Here is a 15,170-nt window from a genome sequence, read left to right as displayed (position 1 = left end):
TGAGGTCCAAGTAGCGACTGCCTTATAACGTATTTAGTACGTTGTTTCTTCTTTTCCTACGAATACCTCATAATTCATTGACAGTATTTCTTTTTTATGTTCTTGCATCCATTCTGAGCTTTTTCGGGTAGTAGCTTCTCAATCATTTAGGATTTGTGAATAGGTTTATAAACTTAGTTGCATCTTTAATGATTGCTTCATGAATATCAATCTCTTTTATGTCTTCATTGACTTCTGTCAGAAAATTGATTTGGTTTCCATCGACAAAGCTATTTTCAGAGCATTTTTAGGGGTCATGATGTTTACATTTCATATAAGTGACAGTGTAACTTTATTCAGCGTCTCCTGTGAACCTACATTTTTTTCCGTAACTAAGATTTGTTTTTCATTCAAATTCCAATCTCAAATTATGGTCCTAATATTTTTGTGATAATTTTACTTTCTTGATACTGAATGATGTTTGTTTTGGATCTGTCACGAATATAGTTGTTAAAATGCGTCTAACATAGAGATAGTCATACACGGCGACGATGAGGATGTTTTCAGACTATGAAAATGCTACACTATTACCCATTAAAATTACTACACCAAGAAGAAATGCAGATGACAAACGGGTATTCATTGGACAAATATATTATACTAGAACTGAAATGTGATTACATTTTCACGCAGTTTGGGTGTATAGATCCTGACAAATCAGTACCCAGAACAACAACTTCTGACCGTAATAACGGCCTTCATACGCCTGGGCATTGAGTCAAACAGAGCTTTGATATCGTGTACAGGTACAGCTGCCCATGCAGCTTCAACACGATACCACAGTTCATCAAGAGAAGTGACTGGCGTATTGTGACGAGCCAGTTGCTCGGCCACCATTGACCAATCGTTTTCAATTGGTGAGATATCTGGAGAATGTGCTGGCCAGGGCAGCAGTCGAACATTTTCTGTATCCACAGGACCTGCAACATGCGGTACAGCATTATCCTGCTGAAATGTAGAGTTTCGCAGGGATCGAATGAAGGGTAGACCCACGGGTCGTAACACATCTGAAATGTAACGTCCACTGTTGAAAGTGCCGTTAATGCGAACAAGAGGTGACCGACCGAGACGTATAACAAATGGCACCCCATACCATCATGCAGGGTGATACGCCAGTATGCCGATAACGAATACACGCTCCCAATTTGCGTTGACCACGATCCCATCTACTGGCTCAGGGATCGACACGTGGCTTACGATCCGTTACAGCCATGCGGATACGATGCCTGTCATCTCGACTGCTGTGGTACGAGGCCGTTGGAATCCAGCACGGCGTTCCGTATTACTCTCCTGAACCCACCGATTCCATAGTCTGCTAACAGTCATTGGATTTCGACCAACGTGAGCAACAATGTCGCGATACAATAAAGCGCAATCGCGATAGGCTACAATCCGACCTTTATCAAAGTCGGAAACGTGATGGTACGCATTTCTCCTCCTTACACGAGGCATCAGAGCAACGTTTCGCCAGGCAACGACGGTCAACTGCTGTTTGTGTATGAGAAATCGGTGGGAAACTTTCCTCATGTCAGCACGTTGTAGGTGTCGCTACCGGCGCCAACCTTGTGTGATTGCTCTGGAAAGCTAATCATTTGCATATCACAGCGTCTTCTTCCTGTCGGTTAAATTTCGCGTCTGTAGCACGTCATCTTCGTGATGTAGCAATTTTAATGGCCAGTAGTGTAGAAAGATCTGATTATTACGAGATCCCATAATCGTTTATTCCAAATCGCAATTGTGGCTACGTAATCTGCTATAACTATCTAACATTTCCTTCATCTCTCCATTGACACAATGCTTACCCTCAGTAATTTCACTGTGTGTTTGGGGATACCCGATCAGCGCCGCCTGGCGCTTTCCTCGTTGCTTTTGGTGGAGACTACTGTGCTGCTGTGGTTAACCTGTTGCAGTCAGGCCGGTGTGCGCGCCGGAGCAGCCGGCGACGCTGGCGGTGCCGGCGCACGACGTGGCCAGGGTGCTGTGCCGCGTCAGGGCGCACCCGCCGCCGCTCTTCTTCCGCTGGTTCTTCAACAGCAGCGCGCCTGCCGACGGCGCCGCCGACGCCATCGCCCCGTCCGTGTCGTCAGTTGGTACGGACTCCTTAGCCACATGCATTCTGGATGGTTTTGTTCAGCCTGAAACTCTGTGTTTGTTGAACTACCCTACCACGATAACTCCATCAGTTGCACTCAGATACTAACACTCCGTTCATATGTGTGTCTTGATATACCATATGTGACAAGCAATCAACATGCCTTGACTATAAATCTGCATAGAGAAACGTATATTAACAACCTCAAAAGAAACAGGTTACATACTTAAGGTATTTTAGTTAGCAGGTACGGTGCTTCAGTCCTGGTAAGCAATGAAACACCAGCACCACAGTGCAACAGTGTGCCCTTAGAGAAGCTGTAACAAAATGGCGCAGACCATTTACACTATATCAGAGACTGCGCTAGTGGCAATCAGTAGTAGTTTGGGTTCAAATGGCTCTGAGTACTATGGGACTCAACTGCTGAGGTCATTAGTCCCCTAGAACTTAGAACTGGTTAAACCTAACTAACCTAAGGACATCACAAACATCCATGCCCGAGGCAGGATTCGAACCTGCGACCGTATCGGTCTTGCGGTTCCAGACTGCAGCGCCTTTAACCGCACGGCCACTTCAGCTGGCGTAGTAGTTTGGGGTGAGGCTTTGGATACATACCCAGACTGCAGACGTGTACTTGCCAACAAACAGTAACTTAAGTATGTAACTTTATTTTTTTCAGGTTGATGGGTAAAACTTCCTGATTATCTTTCCTAATGTTACGTCGTAGTTAATGAAATGTGTAATACCCTCATCTCTTTTACGGTACAGGAAAACTGCCAAAAGTATTCACTACTGTCAATGATTGCCCTATTATATAATTGTTGTGCTTTTCCTCTTTTGTATTGAGGGAAACCTTTTACTTTCTGCAGCCCTGGGCGCTGTTTTTACCTCTCTCATAGCGCCATAGCATGCTGTTAGAGAGGTTAAAACAAAATGCCGTAGACCATCTACACTTTATCAATGACTCCATTAGTGGAAATCTATAATTGTTTGAGGCGACGATTTGGATACGTATCAAGACTGCAAACATATACTTGCCAACAAAAAGAATTTAATTATATAACTTTACTTTCTCGAGTTTATGGTTGAAACTGCCTCTCCTACACGTACATGCTAGTTCATGCCCAAAGTCATGCAAAGTACCTTTATTATGTAATATGCTCATCCAGATAGTCAGTTTTTAATGTTACAAGAAAACTGCCGACAGTATTCAACAGTGTCAAAGAATGCACTATTAATTTGTTGTTCTTCTCTTTTCCCTTTCTTCCGTGAGAGGGAAACCTGTTACTTTCTGCAGCTTTGGGGGCTTTCTTTTGCTGTCTCACGATAGGAAAGTTAATTTAGGAGTGTCATACACTTTTTTGGTGCTAAAAGCCATCCCCACACAGATATCTAACAGGGAAATAATCGTCTCCTATGTCCACACAGCAGGAGCGTAGGAGAGGGTGGACTAAGATCCATAAGTCTGCGTTGTGTGAGATACTAGGAGGAATCTTTTGCCTAGATGAGATCTGAAGGCCAAGTGAAAAACACAGAAGGTCTGAGACCAGAAGGTGAACGCTAGGGGTCTGTAATTATCTCAAATATCCCTATTTTCAAGGCTTTCTTATTGGCTGGGATTCAAAAACTGTCATGTATCAGGAGAGATTTTCCGCCATTCTTCCCATAACATGACAAAACCTGTGAGAATAATAAATTGTTAAATTCGTTTGTAATATTATTACTGGTCAGAATTCACAGCGTCAGCTACGATTGATAGGTGATATTCCTATGCTGGCAAAACCAGATAAGTTTCGAACAGACATAACACACTTGCTGCAGTGACGTTTAAGAGTACACTTACTTCATGGATCCCATAGAGAATGCTCTTCACTTTAGGTAGCAACTGAGAGAGATCTCTCTGACTTAGAGCAATGTGCAGAGGTTGATCTGGTTTCATAATTGCCAGTCAACACTGCAGCAGTCCCCCACACTCCGTGCGTTTGCGAGAGGTAAACTTATGTCATCAATTCAGCCACTGAGTTGGGTGGTACGCAACCTATTTAAATTGCGTCTCGGTTTAATTGCGGGGATTTATCATTCACAGCCAGCTAATTCTACTCATCATGTGCTTTTGCAAAAGTATTGGTGTTCGTCCTTGCTTTTCTGGGGGTCCTTCTTCATTTTGATTGCCTTTGCCGTATTACGCTGTTATACATCCATTCACCTGTGCCGTTCTCAGAGCGTGATCTAGTGGCTAGTATTGCTCCCTCTGGACCATGGGTCCCATGTTCAATTCCCGGCGGGGTTGGGGCTTTTCTATGTCCGGAGACTGGGTGTTTCTCTTGTCCTCATAATTTCGTCCTGAGCATGAATCGTTACAGTGGCTCGATTGGACTGTGCAAAAAAATTGCACTGTGTGAAACTTGGGAGTTTGTATGGGTGCTGATGACTCCGCAGTTGAGCGCCCCACGAACCAAACATCATCGTCATTCACCTGTACCAAGGCCACAATTTACATTTGCAACCACTTATCCAGTTACTAAATGTTTATATGCTTGAGTAAGTGGATTCTCGAAATGAATCTATCTGATTCAGAACAATCACGACAAACCTGCCGCAAAATTACAAGACACAGGATTTTAACATCGATTCTTCCGATTGTCAGTCCAAAATCTCAAACTTTATGTGAAAGTTTCCGGAGAATAGCGTGAGGTCTCTCAAACCATTTCATTAGTTAGTTGCATAATAATATTGCAAGCGCAATTCTGTGTCCTGGAAGCAAAATAAAGCACTGCTGATGGAGCGAGAAGGTTTAAAGAGGCCGAATAACACAGACAATGAGGATTTTCTTCATCAAATAACGTCTAGGTATTTCACTTAGACCCTTACTTGACAAACAGACTGAGTATAAAGATCTGAGGCACAGATACGTACAGAAGAGAATTGTAGACAGAAGGACAACTGTAAAAGAAGAGAATCTACGTGTATCTGATGTAGTGAAACAGAAGGATGGGGAAAATTATGTATGTTGATGTGTTTTGAAGTGCCTAGATACTCCACAGAATCGACGAGGAAAGAAACCCATGGAAACTACTATCAGGATATATATTTAGATACCTGGGAGTAACTTTCTTTTGTACTATAGGAAGCTGTAGAGGATAAAAGTTACAGAGGAAGAGATTGGAACATATACAGTAAATAACAGGGAACGTTTTGGTTAGATGTTACTCTGAGATGCAAATATTGCCACAGGAGCAGAAAACGTGGCTCCTCTTATCAAAAAGGACAAAATAAGCATGTGTTTCAAATCCTATATGTGAATCGATAATTTACAGGACATTTGCAAAAAAAAAAAAAAAAAAAAAAAAAAAAAAAAAAAAAAAAAAAAACATTTGAGGTGTTTGGTGTAGAGGTGCAGATATTTCTGTTGATGGTTCATGAGTGAGGACAATAATATACTGAACAACATTACGTCACTATGTACTTAATTTGCAGACTGACAGTTAAAGCTTTACAAGTAGTATGTTTTTAGGTTGGTTAGTACCTCCAAATATGCGTGGCACAAGCAAGCTATCAGTTTTTATGTTCCTATGGGCAGAAGGTAACGTGTCGAAGTGTGGACTGACAACACTGAGAGGCGTAGTCCACCTTTGCGGGGCAGCTATGACCATGCAGAAAACATTGGGAAGCAAATTAGGTGATGTGTCTGCTGGAAGATTGTCACACACAGAGGAAAACAACATCCTGAAGTGGGTACATACTACGGTACCAGTGTTGACAATATCTGTACCCGTATCCACTGGATAAATAACTGCGGGGTACCCCAACATTTGGTGGAAGTATAGTCAGTGGATCTCGCTATGGCATCGAAATATTTCACACAAAGAATGCTAAGCACATTGAAATATTTATTACGAATTTAAATTTACGGTGATGGCAGAAAAACCTGCTGAGAGGGGCACAGAATACCACATATCTTTTTAACATGTATGTGGCCGATGAAATACGAAAACGATAAACTGAAATTGATGTAGGTATTCTGATAAGTAACAACATGATTTTAATCTGTTATATACATACACAAAGGGATCGAATCATTTGAGATGTGCTGCTACAGAAGAATGTTGAAAATGAGGTGGACTGATAAGATAAGGAATGAGAAGGTTCTAGAATCGGTGAGGAAAGGACTACACGGAAAATACTGATAAAAATAATGGTCGTTACATAATTTTGCCTCTCCACATCTTTGTATGACAGTAGCCATTTTGCCGTTACATAACCGTATTGGCGTGTGACTTTAAAATGATTATCTATCATGTATTCCTCCCGCTTATTCTTCCTTTTATCAGGCCTCGCCATGCAGCCTTTAATGCACATTTACTCATTGTGCACTGTCATAAACGGTTATTCATATTCCTTGTCACTTTTTGTAGAAGTTGCACATTCTCTTACTTCCATACCCTCTCGCCAGCAGCTACTCTCTTTCATATCTCATTATTGCTCATACCTCAAGCCTATGACAAAAATGACTAGTAATTTTCATCGTAGTTAAGTATGTCAGTTGTGAGACTATATACCAATAAGATAAGTATATACTCAACAAACTATCACAATCCACAAATTGTTCATTAGAAATACAATAGCTGAGAAACAAAAGGAAATGGATACGACTGAAATATTCGAGATAATACCGTGGCCCTTTCAAATTGTTGAGTAGATGTAAATCATCACATATGAAGAAACATAAATAAAGTAGGATTCTAGAACTAAGGCAGTAAAAATTAAATATCTTATTGTGTTGGTGGTGTGCAGTAAAAACGACATATATATTCAAAAACTCGCTGTGGAATACATGGCAGAGGGTACTTGGCATTATGGCAAGTGCCTGGGTTTCCTTCCGTTCCAAAGGCTTTGTGTGCACCAGGAAAATTATCGCTTGAATACACGCGGTAATTAGTCTAATCTGGCATTCTCGGCCAATACGGGAGAAGTAAGTAAAGTGACTGAAACGTATTTCTAGATCCTTTACTTAATTCCAGTTCTTTTTTGCTTGTATAGAGCTTTCCTGGGGTAACTGATTCTTATCCTCCAGCTACCGATTCAGATTTTCAGCATTTTCTTGACACTCTCTCGTAAGTAAAAGAAACGTTGGTATTCGTGCTGTCCTTCGTTGAATTATCGTTATGTCCAGGTATTTGTATTAGTTTATTAACCATCACTACGATGCACAGATGTTCTAGTCTTAGGAATTCGTGGTAGATCAAGCCCTAGTAGTCGAAAAATGTGGTCAAGTCCTTAATATTAGATTTAGTCAATTTCTTTTGGGAAGCGGGGAAACGATGAACACTAAGTCACTGACTGTCACTTTGTGTGTGGATGGTATTGGCAGCACTAGGTTTCATCTGTTTTCATGACAGTTACCAAAAACTGAAGGACAGTAGTTACAGTGCCTTTCCTTATCTTCAGCTCTTCTGCTGACATTCGTATAGACAACCGCCGATCATCTGCATGTACCCGACGCACTTGTGCGGTGTCGTCTGGGGTTGTGCGTTTTGGTGGTCATTTCGAACGCGGCCCACACTCTATAACTTCCTATCTATCTCTTAAGTGTTTAATTCACTCAAATACGCACTTTAAACTCACAGCTTTAACACCGCACACTTGCACTAACAGTCTATGAGTCTTTTTCATTTTTCCTAACTTGGAGAAAAACCTTACGTTACGCGTTGTCAATTTTGCAGTGACAAGAGTTCTCACACTGACTCCGTTAGCTTGGTCGCAGTTTGCACTATTGCTTCATTTCGGTGGTTTCCACTTGCTGACATGTCTCTAAATACATAGGCGTGGGCACGACATCCAAACCAGCGCGATTTTTAACGTTTGGAACCATTCACTGAACTTTTCATACGTATTTTGTAGATAACGGCATAATTTGTGGAAGTCTGAAGTCATTGTTTACGTTTTCCGGGTCATTGACGTATAAAATGAACAGCAATATTCCTCTTGTACAATCCTGAGGTACACCTGAACTTACTTCTGCTTCTGCTGATTACTCTCCATCCAAGATAACATGCTGCGTCCTCCCTACCAAAAAATCTTTTTGCTTTTGGACAGTCAAGAAATACCGTATATACGTGACTACCTTGTTGCCTTGAATCATGGACTGATGGATGTCGAAAACTGATGTTTTATAAATCCTTGGTAGCTCGCAGGGAGGAAGTCGTTCTGTTTGAGGCACTTCATTATATTTGGCATCATAACACGTTCTAGAAATTGGACAGCAGCTGGATGTCAATAATAATGGATAATAGATTCATCTATTGCTTCTGCTGCCATTCTTGCAGACAGTTGTGACCAGTGCTGGAAACAGCTTTTTGTTTCAGAGATGCATGGTATACTATAAATTAGAATGAGAGATAACTGATCTGAAAATTCTTTATAGAAAATGGTGAGGATTCAGAATGTATTACTAGCGATTAGAATAAAATATTACTGTTAATGAATGATAATTCACGTGAAGAGATCAGTGAAGCCATGATAACTGGTACAATTTCAAGTACCCATTGCCGTGCACTTCACAATGGTTTGTAATGGAAATGTAGAAAACGGTTCTAATTGTGTATAGGAAATATATTTCCAACTTGCCTTCTGCAGAAAAATTTTTGTTTCTTATTTCGTTAACGATATCATTAAGCCAACGAAACTTGTCATCCTTAGACTACGTACGTGGATACTCTGTATCCCGAAAACTAGTTGTGCCCCTTGTCTCCATGCTCGAAATATCATTGTTGCTTAAGGTACTTCAATATACGTCTCATGGGTGTTTCATGAAGCATGTACTGAAACAATATCTGAAGAACTTTCTGTGCTGTACTGACGTTATCTCTATGCACTTAGTTTTGAACTCAGGATACACCAGATTTCTGTTAGGTGTTTATTATATCGTATCCCGTCATGGGACACGCGTCCTACGATATTACCGAGATTGACTGCTGCGCTGCATGAATAATACTGCAATGGTTTCTTTCTTTCTTTCTTTCTTTCTTTTTTAAAGATGAATGGAGGAATGATACGTGTTTTGTTTTAATTTTTGTATGGTCTTACAATGGCCAGAAAACATTTATGTACACCATTACAACAGAATCATCTAAAAGCTACGGAAATATAGGGATGCGTATAGATTAGCATTTGTCTAAACTGTATTCACAACGGAATGTTAAGTATCCGTCATGTTTCAGTACAAACAGACCTGACTTACCTTCCCCATCGTTTTCACACAAAAATATACAACAGTACTATTGCATTGTGCGATTTCCTGCCTCATTCGACAAGGAGACAGAATTGATCCGGCACAACTACTCATAATAATTTTATCGTTAACGTAATTGAGATCTCTAAATTCTCTGACTGTATGTAGGGAGCATTCCCCAATGACATGATTGTTTTGAAGTCGTCCGTTTAATTACCACAGAAACCTTTAAAGTGAGAAGAGGAAATTATTTGGTTAACAATAATGTTTTTTTGGAGAAAAGTTTCGAAGTTCTTCCTGACGTTTTTGTGGCCTGAAGAAGACACGTAGGGCACTTTCGAAAGTGACTCCGTTACCCAGCTGAGTGAATGTACCGCGGAAATGCATACAGTAAGCTAGCATTCCCCTTCCGAGAAAACGGTTGTGTAGTCTAGACTAATGGTTCTAACAAGACGAGGATAGAGTACTCCGTCACTGGTTCCCTGCAGTGATTATTTCCGTTCAAGACACCTGGTTCTTAGCGTTCACAGAGTGCTGTTGGACGCCGATGTGTGAATCGTGCAGTTCTGTTTCAAGCTAGTGTCACAAGTTTTTGAACCAGTATACTGCTACTACTAGTTTATGTGAATTATCCGTGCGTCTCCGTTTACCGGGTTCCAATTATTTCGTCTGTGACCATGGAAATCAATTCTGCATTCGTGGCAGCATTTTTTGATATTTTCGTTCACCCTTTTTGCCAGAATTGCTAGTGATTATTTCATTGTGTTTACACTTTCAAGGAACTTTCTATTACTTTGAACAACAGCTATTGTAGAGGTACAATTAAAACATTTCACCTAATTTAAGTGTGGCTATTTGCCAAAACATCGTGCCGAGAACTTTTCACGAAATTTCACTTGCCAACTTTCTCCTCCGAATGCGAAAATATTTTGTTGACGCCTACCTACATAGGGAGAAATGATTATCGCAGTAATATAAGGAAAATCATAGGTCTTAAGGAAAATTTTAAATGTTCATTTTTCCCGAGTATTTTCGAGAGTCTCTGTCAGGCACTTAAGTGTGAATTGCAGAGTAATTATGCAGATGTAAGTGTAGATTGTGATACTTACACTAAAACACCGTTTCATTCGCTCCGTGTTTCAGTTAAGCTATTATTTAGAAGCATTAGCTTTCAGTTTTCCACTGATTTTATATAATCGTTGCATTACGGGAACTGATGTCATTATTACATTTCCTTATGTGTGTATTAAAGTCATGTGCCTACCTCCAGAGCATATGTGTAGGGGTAATTAGGTGGAACCTTTGTAACACTGGAATAGGAAATTAATCTATCTTGTGGTACACGAACCTCCCTTTGTCAAGAAGTCGTTATTATGTGTGATTGGCTTACTCAGCTTTCCATCCTAGCGAATAAATGGATTACCTGTTCCTCATCCAGCGTTTGTTTACCGTCTTAATGTCAGAAATCGATTTGTCAATGAAGTGTGAAAATAAACAATACCTCTTCAAAAACCACGCGTAGCATTTTACATTCCCTAAATGCAAAGCAGAGTATAGTATAAAAGTACCATAAACGTTTCAAAATGTTAGAAACTATCTCCAGCTTTTGTAGATACTTTCTCTGGGACCCAAACAAATATTTTATTACTGTGAACAGGAATCCTGAAGTCATTACATGAAAGTCATTTAAAAAATTGAGTACCACATCACTTTTGTCACCCTCAGGAAGGGGACGAAGTAAATGGGTGACTCTGTAGTGATTTCGACATATGAATAGTTTAAGTACGACGGGTAAACGGTAAGAGACATTAGGTTGGAAAAGTGAAGCTGTATGTATTTCGGGAACTGAGTAGGTTAATTCTGCTGGGTAAACGAGAAGAGCTATTAATTAGGAAAAGTATAGTATGGTGTCACAAATGTTCCTAGACTTATGCGAAATTGTTAACAAAGGCGGAAAGAGAAGGAGTGGCGTCTTCTTGTTACCGATATTTTGATAAATCAAATTTCTGCATTTCAGGTAGTTGATGTGCGGGTGTATACTCCACTGATGAGTTGCCTCTGATGACAAAAATAGTGTGAAGCTGTATTTCCAGAGATGCCACTCCAGAACCATTACAGTTAGAGGATCTATCATCTTACAATTGAAGATGCACATAGAATTTTTAAGCGTACATGAAAATTAGAATAATCTGAAATTTCCGTGCGTATTAGGACTTCCGCAAATGGAAGGACGCCTAAACCTAAAAAAAAGTAACAATCTACGATATAGAGAGCTGACTTTGAGTATTCTGGCTGTTAAATGGAGTCTGGTCAGAAACGGACTAAAACGGCAAGCAGAACGTTGAAAGCTTTACTACTTTCGTCCGACATCGAATAAAATCAACACATAGCTACGGTGGGTATGAAATGAGGTCGCATGAAATCATGAAATGTCATCAACAAAGACCAATAAGTAATTAATGAAAACAGCGAAATCATTTTTTGTAATTATTCACAAAACTGATTAGTGATGTAGCTTTGAGAAAATGATGTTCTACGGGGAACACCGATTTTATTATTTTATTTCGCCGAGAAACTATATTTTGAGATGACAGGTGCTCTTTTAGTTTTAAGAGAATGGAACTCACGCGGCTTTTGAGAGAACTAAAGGCAATTTATTTTTAAAATTAAAATTTTATTGTCCGTTGAACTAAATGACATGCACGCATACACAAATTTTCGATCCATATTCCGCGTCGAGTACATCCTAAACACTTAAATACTGAATTTTCAGCAGTGGAGTTTGATACCACTTATTGCGAAGAAGCTATAACTAAGCTTTGGTAAATATTTGGGGAAGGTAACGATTCAATGAAAGTTTTATCCTTGCACAAGAAACTGGCTGCATAATTTTTACACCGTTCTTAGTGAAATTTAGGAAAGGTGAGTGATTTCAATTTCAAGCACATAAGCATTTACTGATTGTCTAAATGTAAATTGTGTAGAGTGTAGATTAATAAAACTGTACAGCAGAGATAGGAATCAACATATGGGTCTTTTGGTCTTCTCTGTACATATCATAAAATTTGTATTAATAAACTTTGTCGTTTGTATCTGTAGGATTTACAACCAGTCTGGCACAATAAGTGTTGTTTTAGTCAATGATGTGTTGTATAGATGTACATTAGATTCATCAGACATTTTTTTCCCTGCTAGGGGCTGTTAGGGGTAGATGTATCGATATTCTGATTATTGGTACCATAATATATACCGACGACAGTGTTTTAGTTGTTTTTTTCTCTGTATCTAACAGTCTTCTCGCACACGCATCATATAATTTACTACCTTTCTTTTGTGCACGGTCGTAACTGCACCATGAAGTGAACTACACTTGTCATAATAAATTAACCGTTTTGCGTCCAGGCGCCAACACTTCAATACCTGACCTTCTGCCCAGGAGAATTAAACATCAAAGTCTTGTTTGTGCCACAGATTCTTGGAATTATTAATCATCCTCAAAACATACAACTTGTAATAGCTGTAATTATCAGTCTGCAAATTAAGTAAATATTGATGTGATTTCCCGCAACCATCAACAGAAATACCTGCACTTATACCTGTAACATTCTGTACAACGACGTGTGGTCCAGGGTAACGGTGGATATGTAGGTTTTAAGGCGTACTCGAGGCTCGAAATATTTTTAGATGGCAAGTTGAGGCCTACTACGTTAACCAGTAGGAAAACACGTCACAAAATGCAGGTACGTGAATTCTGTTCATGTTTCTTCTTCATGGAACGTGTGCTGTCCTGTAGCTGTAACAGCCCTTGTCACACTGTTCCCCAACGATGTTTTTCGATAGACATGCCGCCGCATACACATTCTTCATACTCCGGCCGATGTCTACCGTTGTTCGTTTAATGGACAAAGTAAGAGCATATGGACTATCAGACCAATTGTGTGATTGGATTGAAGAGTCTCTAGATAACAGAAAGCAGCATGTCATTCTCAATGGAGAGAAGTCTTCCGAAGTAAGAGTGATTTCATGTGTGCCGCAGGGGAGTGTCGTAGAACCGTTGCTGTTCACAATATACATAAATGACCTTGTGGATAATATCGGAAGTTCACTGAGGCTTTTTGCGGATGATGCTGTGGTATATCGAGAGGTTGTAACAGTGGAAAATTGTACTGAAATGCGGGAGGATCTGCAACGAATTGACGCATGGTGCCCGGAATGGAAATTGATTTTCAATGTAGACAAGTATAATGTGCTGCGAATACTTAGAAAGAAAGATCCTTTATCATTTAGCTACAATATAGCAGGTCATAAACTGGAAGCAGTTAATTCCATAAGTTATTAGAGACTAGGCATTAGGAGTGATTTAAAATGGAATGATCATATAAAGTTGACCGTCGGTAAAGCAGATGCCAGACTGAGATTCATGGGAAGAATCATACGGAAATGCAATCCGAAAACAACGGAAGTAGGTTACAGTACGCTTGTTCGCTCAGTGCTTGAGTATTGTTCACCGGTGTTTGATCCGTACCAGATGGGATTGATAGAAGAGATAGAAAAGATCCAACGGAGAGCAGCGCGCTTCGTTACAGGATCATTTAGTAATCGCGAAAGCGTTACGGAGATGATAGATAAACTCCAGTGGAAGACTCTGCAGGAGAGACGCTCAGTAGCTCGATACGGGCTTTTGTTGAAGTTTAGAGAACTTACCTTCACCGAGGAATCAAGCGGTATATCTCACGAAGAGACCATGAGTATAAAATCAGAGAGATTAGAGCCCACAGAGAGGCATACTGACAATCTTTCTTTCCACGAACAATACGAGACTGGAACAGAAGGGAGAACCGATAGAGGTACTCAAAGGACCCTCCGCCACACAACGTCAGGTGGCTTTCGGAGTATGGATGTATATGTAGATGTCGTTTAGCATAAGGAAAGTTTTACCTATTGCTGCTCCTTGTGTTACACTTGCATTGAGTTACGTAGAGCAAAAGTGCAGCTTTGCTAAATTGCCTAAGCGCTTTACTTCACCAGTGTACTACATCTCTACTGTCTCAATTCCCCCACCCCCCACCCCTAGCGTATTGAAGAAGAAAAATAACATGATTATCGTGTTCAGGAACTCTGAATTCTTCTTGTTCACAAGCTCTATGAATATTCTGCAGCTTTTCGGATTTAAAGTGCTGTCAGTACTACGTTCACTTCTTAAGGAAGATTTTCTGTTGAGCCAATATGAGGAGATTTAGGGAATACTAGGATTAAGCGCTTCAGAATATGCTTCTAATAGCCGTGACTGTTTGCTTTTACACCCCATCTATATTTTCGCTTTTTCTGCGCACACTGAAGTAAGAGTTTCTAAAATACCTTCTCATTTTATCTACATAGTTTACGCATTTAATCACAAGAAGCTAGAAAAGATGATAGCCACAAAATATCTTGCAGTAATAAGACCAGATGTGGGCACAACCATTGTAGCGGTTTGACGGCCGTTTGTGAAACTGCTTCTGTCTGAATGTGCACTTGGTGCAGGTGGCGGTGCGGTGTCGACGTCCGAGTCTGGAGAGTTTCCTCAGCTGCCCGCGGTGCCGGAGGAGCGCTACAGGATGCGCGGCGCCTCTGGCACCACGTCGCTGCTCACCTACACGCCGATCACGGGCTCCGACTACGGCGACCTGCTCTGCTTCGCTGTGAACGCCGTGGGCAGCCAGAGCGAGCCTTGCGTCTTTACCGTCCTGCCGGCCAGTAAGTACCGTCGACCACACAAACAAACAGTGCAGACTGCGGTAAGGGTTGGGGTTGGGTACTTCGGGAGAA

At 40.6% G+C, this 15,170-nt stretch overlaps 1 protein-coding gene across 1 annotated transcript in view; it reads left to right on the top strand.

The window, feature by feature from the left end:
* Positions 1–15,170, top strand: part of LOC124613141 (nephrin-like) — an 840,812-nt gene that overhangs the window by 718,624 nt on the left and 107,018 nt on the right. The window contains exons 10-11 of the mRNA XM_047141759.1: positions 1,950–2,129; positions 14,886–15,098. Of these exons, the coding sequence (XP_046997715.1) occupies positions 1,950–2,129; positions 14,886–15,098 (393 nt within the window). The remainder of the gene's footprint in view (positions 1–1,949; positions 2,130–14,885; positions 15,099–15,170) is intronic.

This window comes from Schistocerca americana, chromosome 4, assembly GCF_021461395.2.
Source record: "Schistocerca americana isolate TAMUIC-IGC-003095 chromosome 4, iqSchAmer2.1, whole genome shotgun sequence".
Classification (NCBI taxonomy): domain Eukaryota; kingdom Metazoa; phylum Arthropoda; class Insecta; order Orthoptera; family Acrididae; genus Schistocerca; species Schistocerca americana.
The sequence above is the reverse complement of the archived record's forward strand: the minus strand, read 5'-3'. Positions and strand labels throughout refer to the sequence as shown.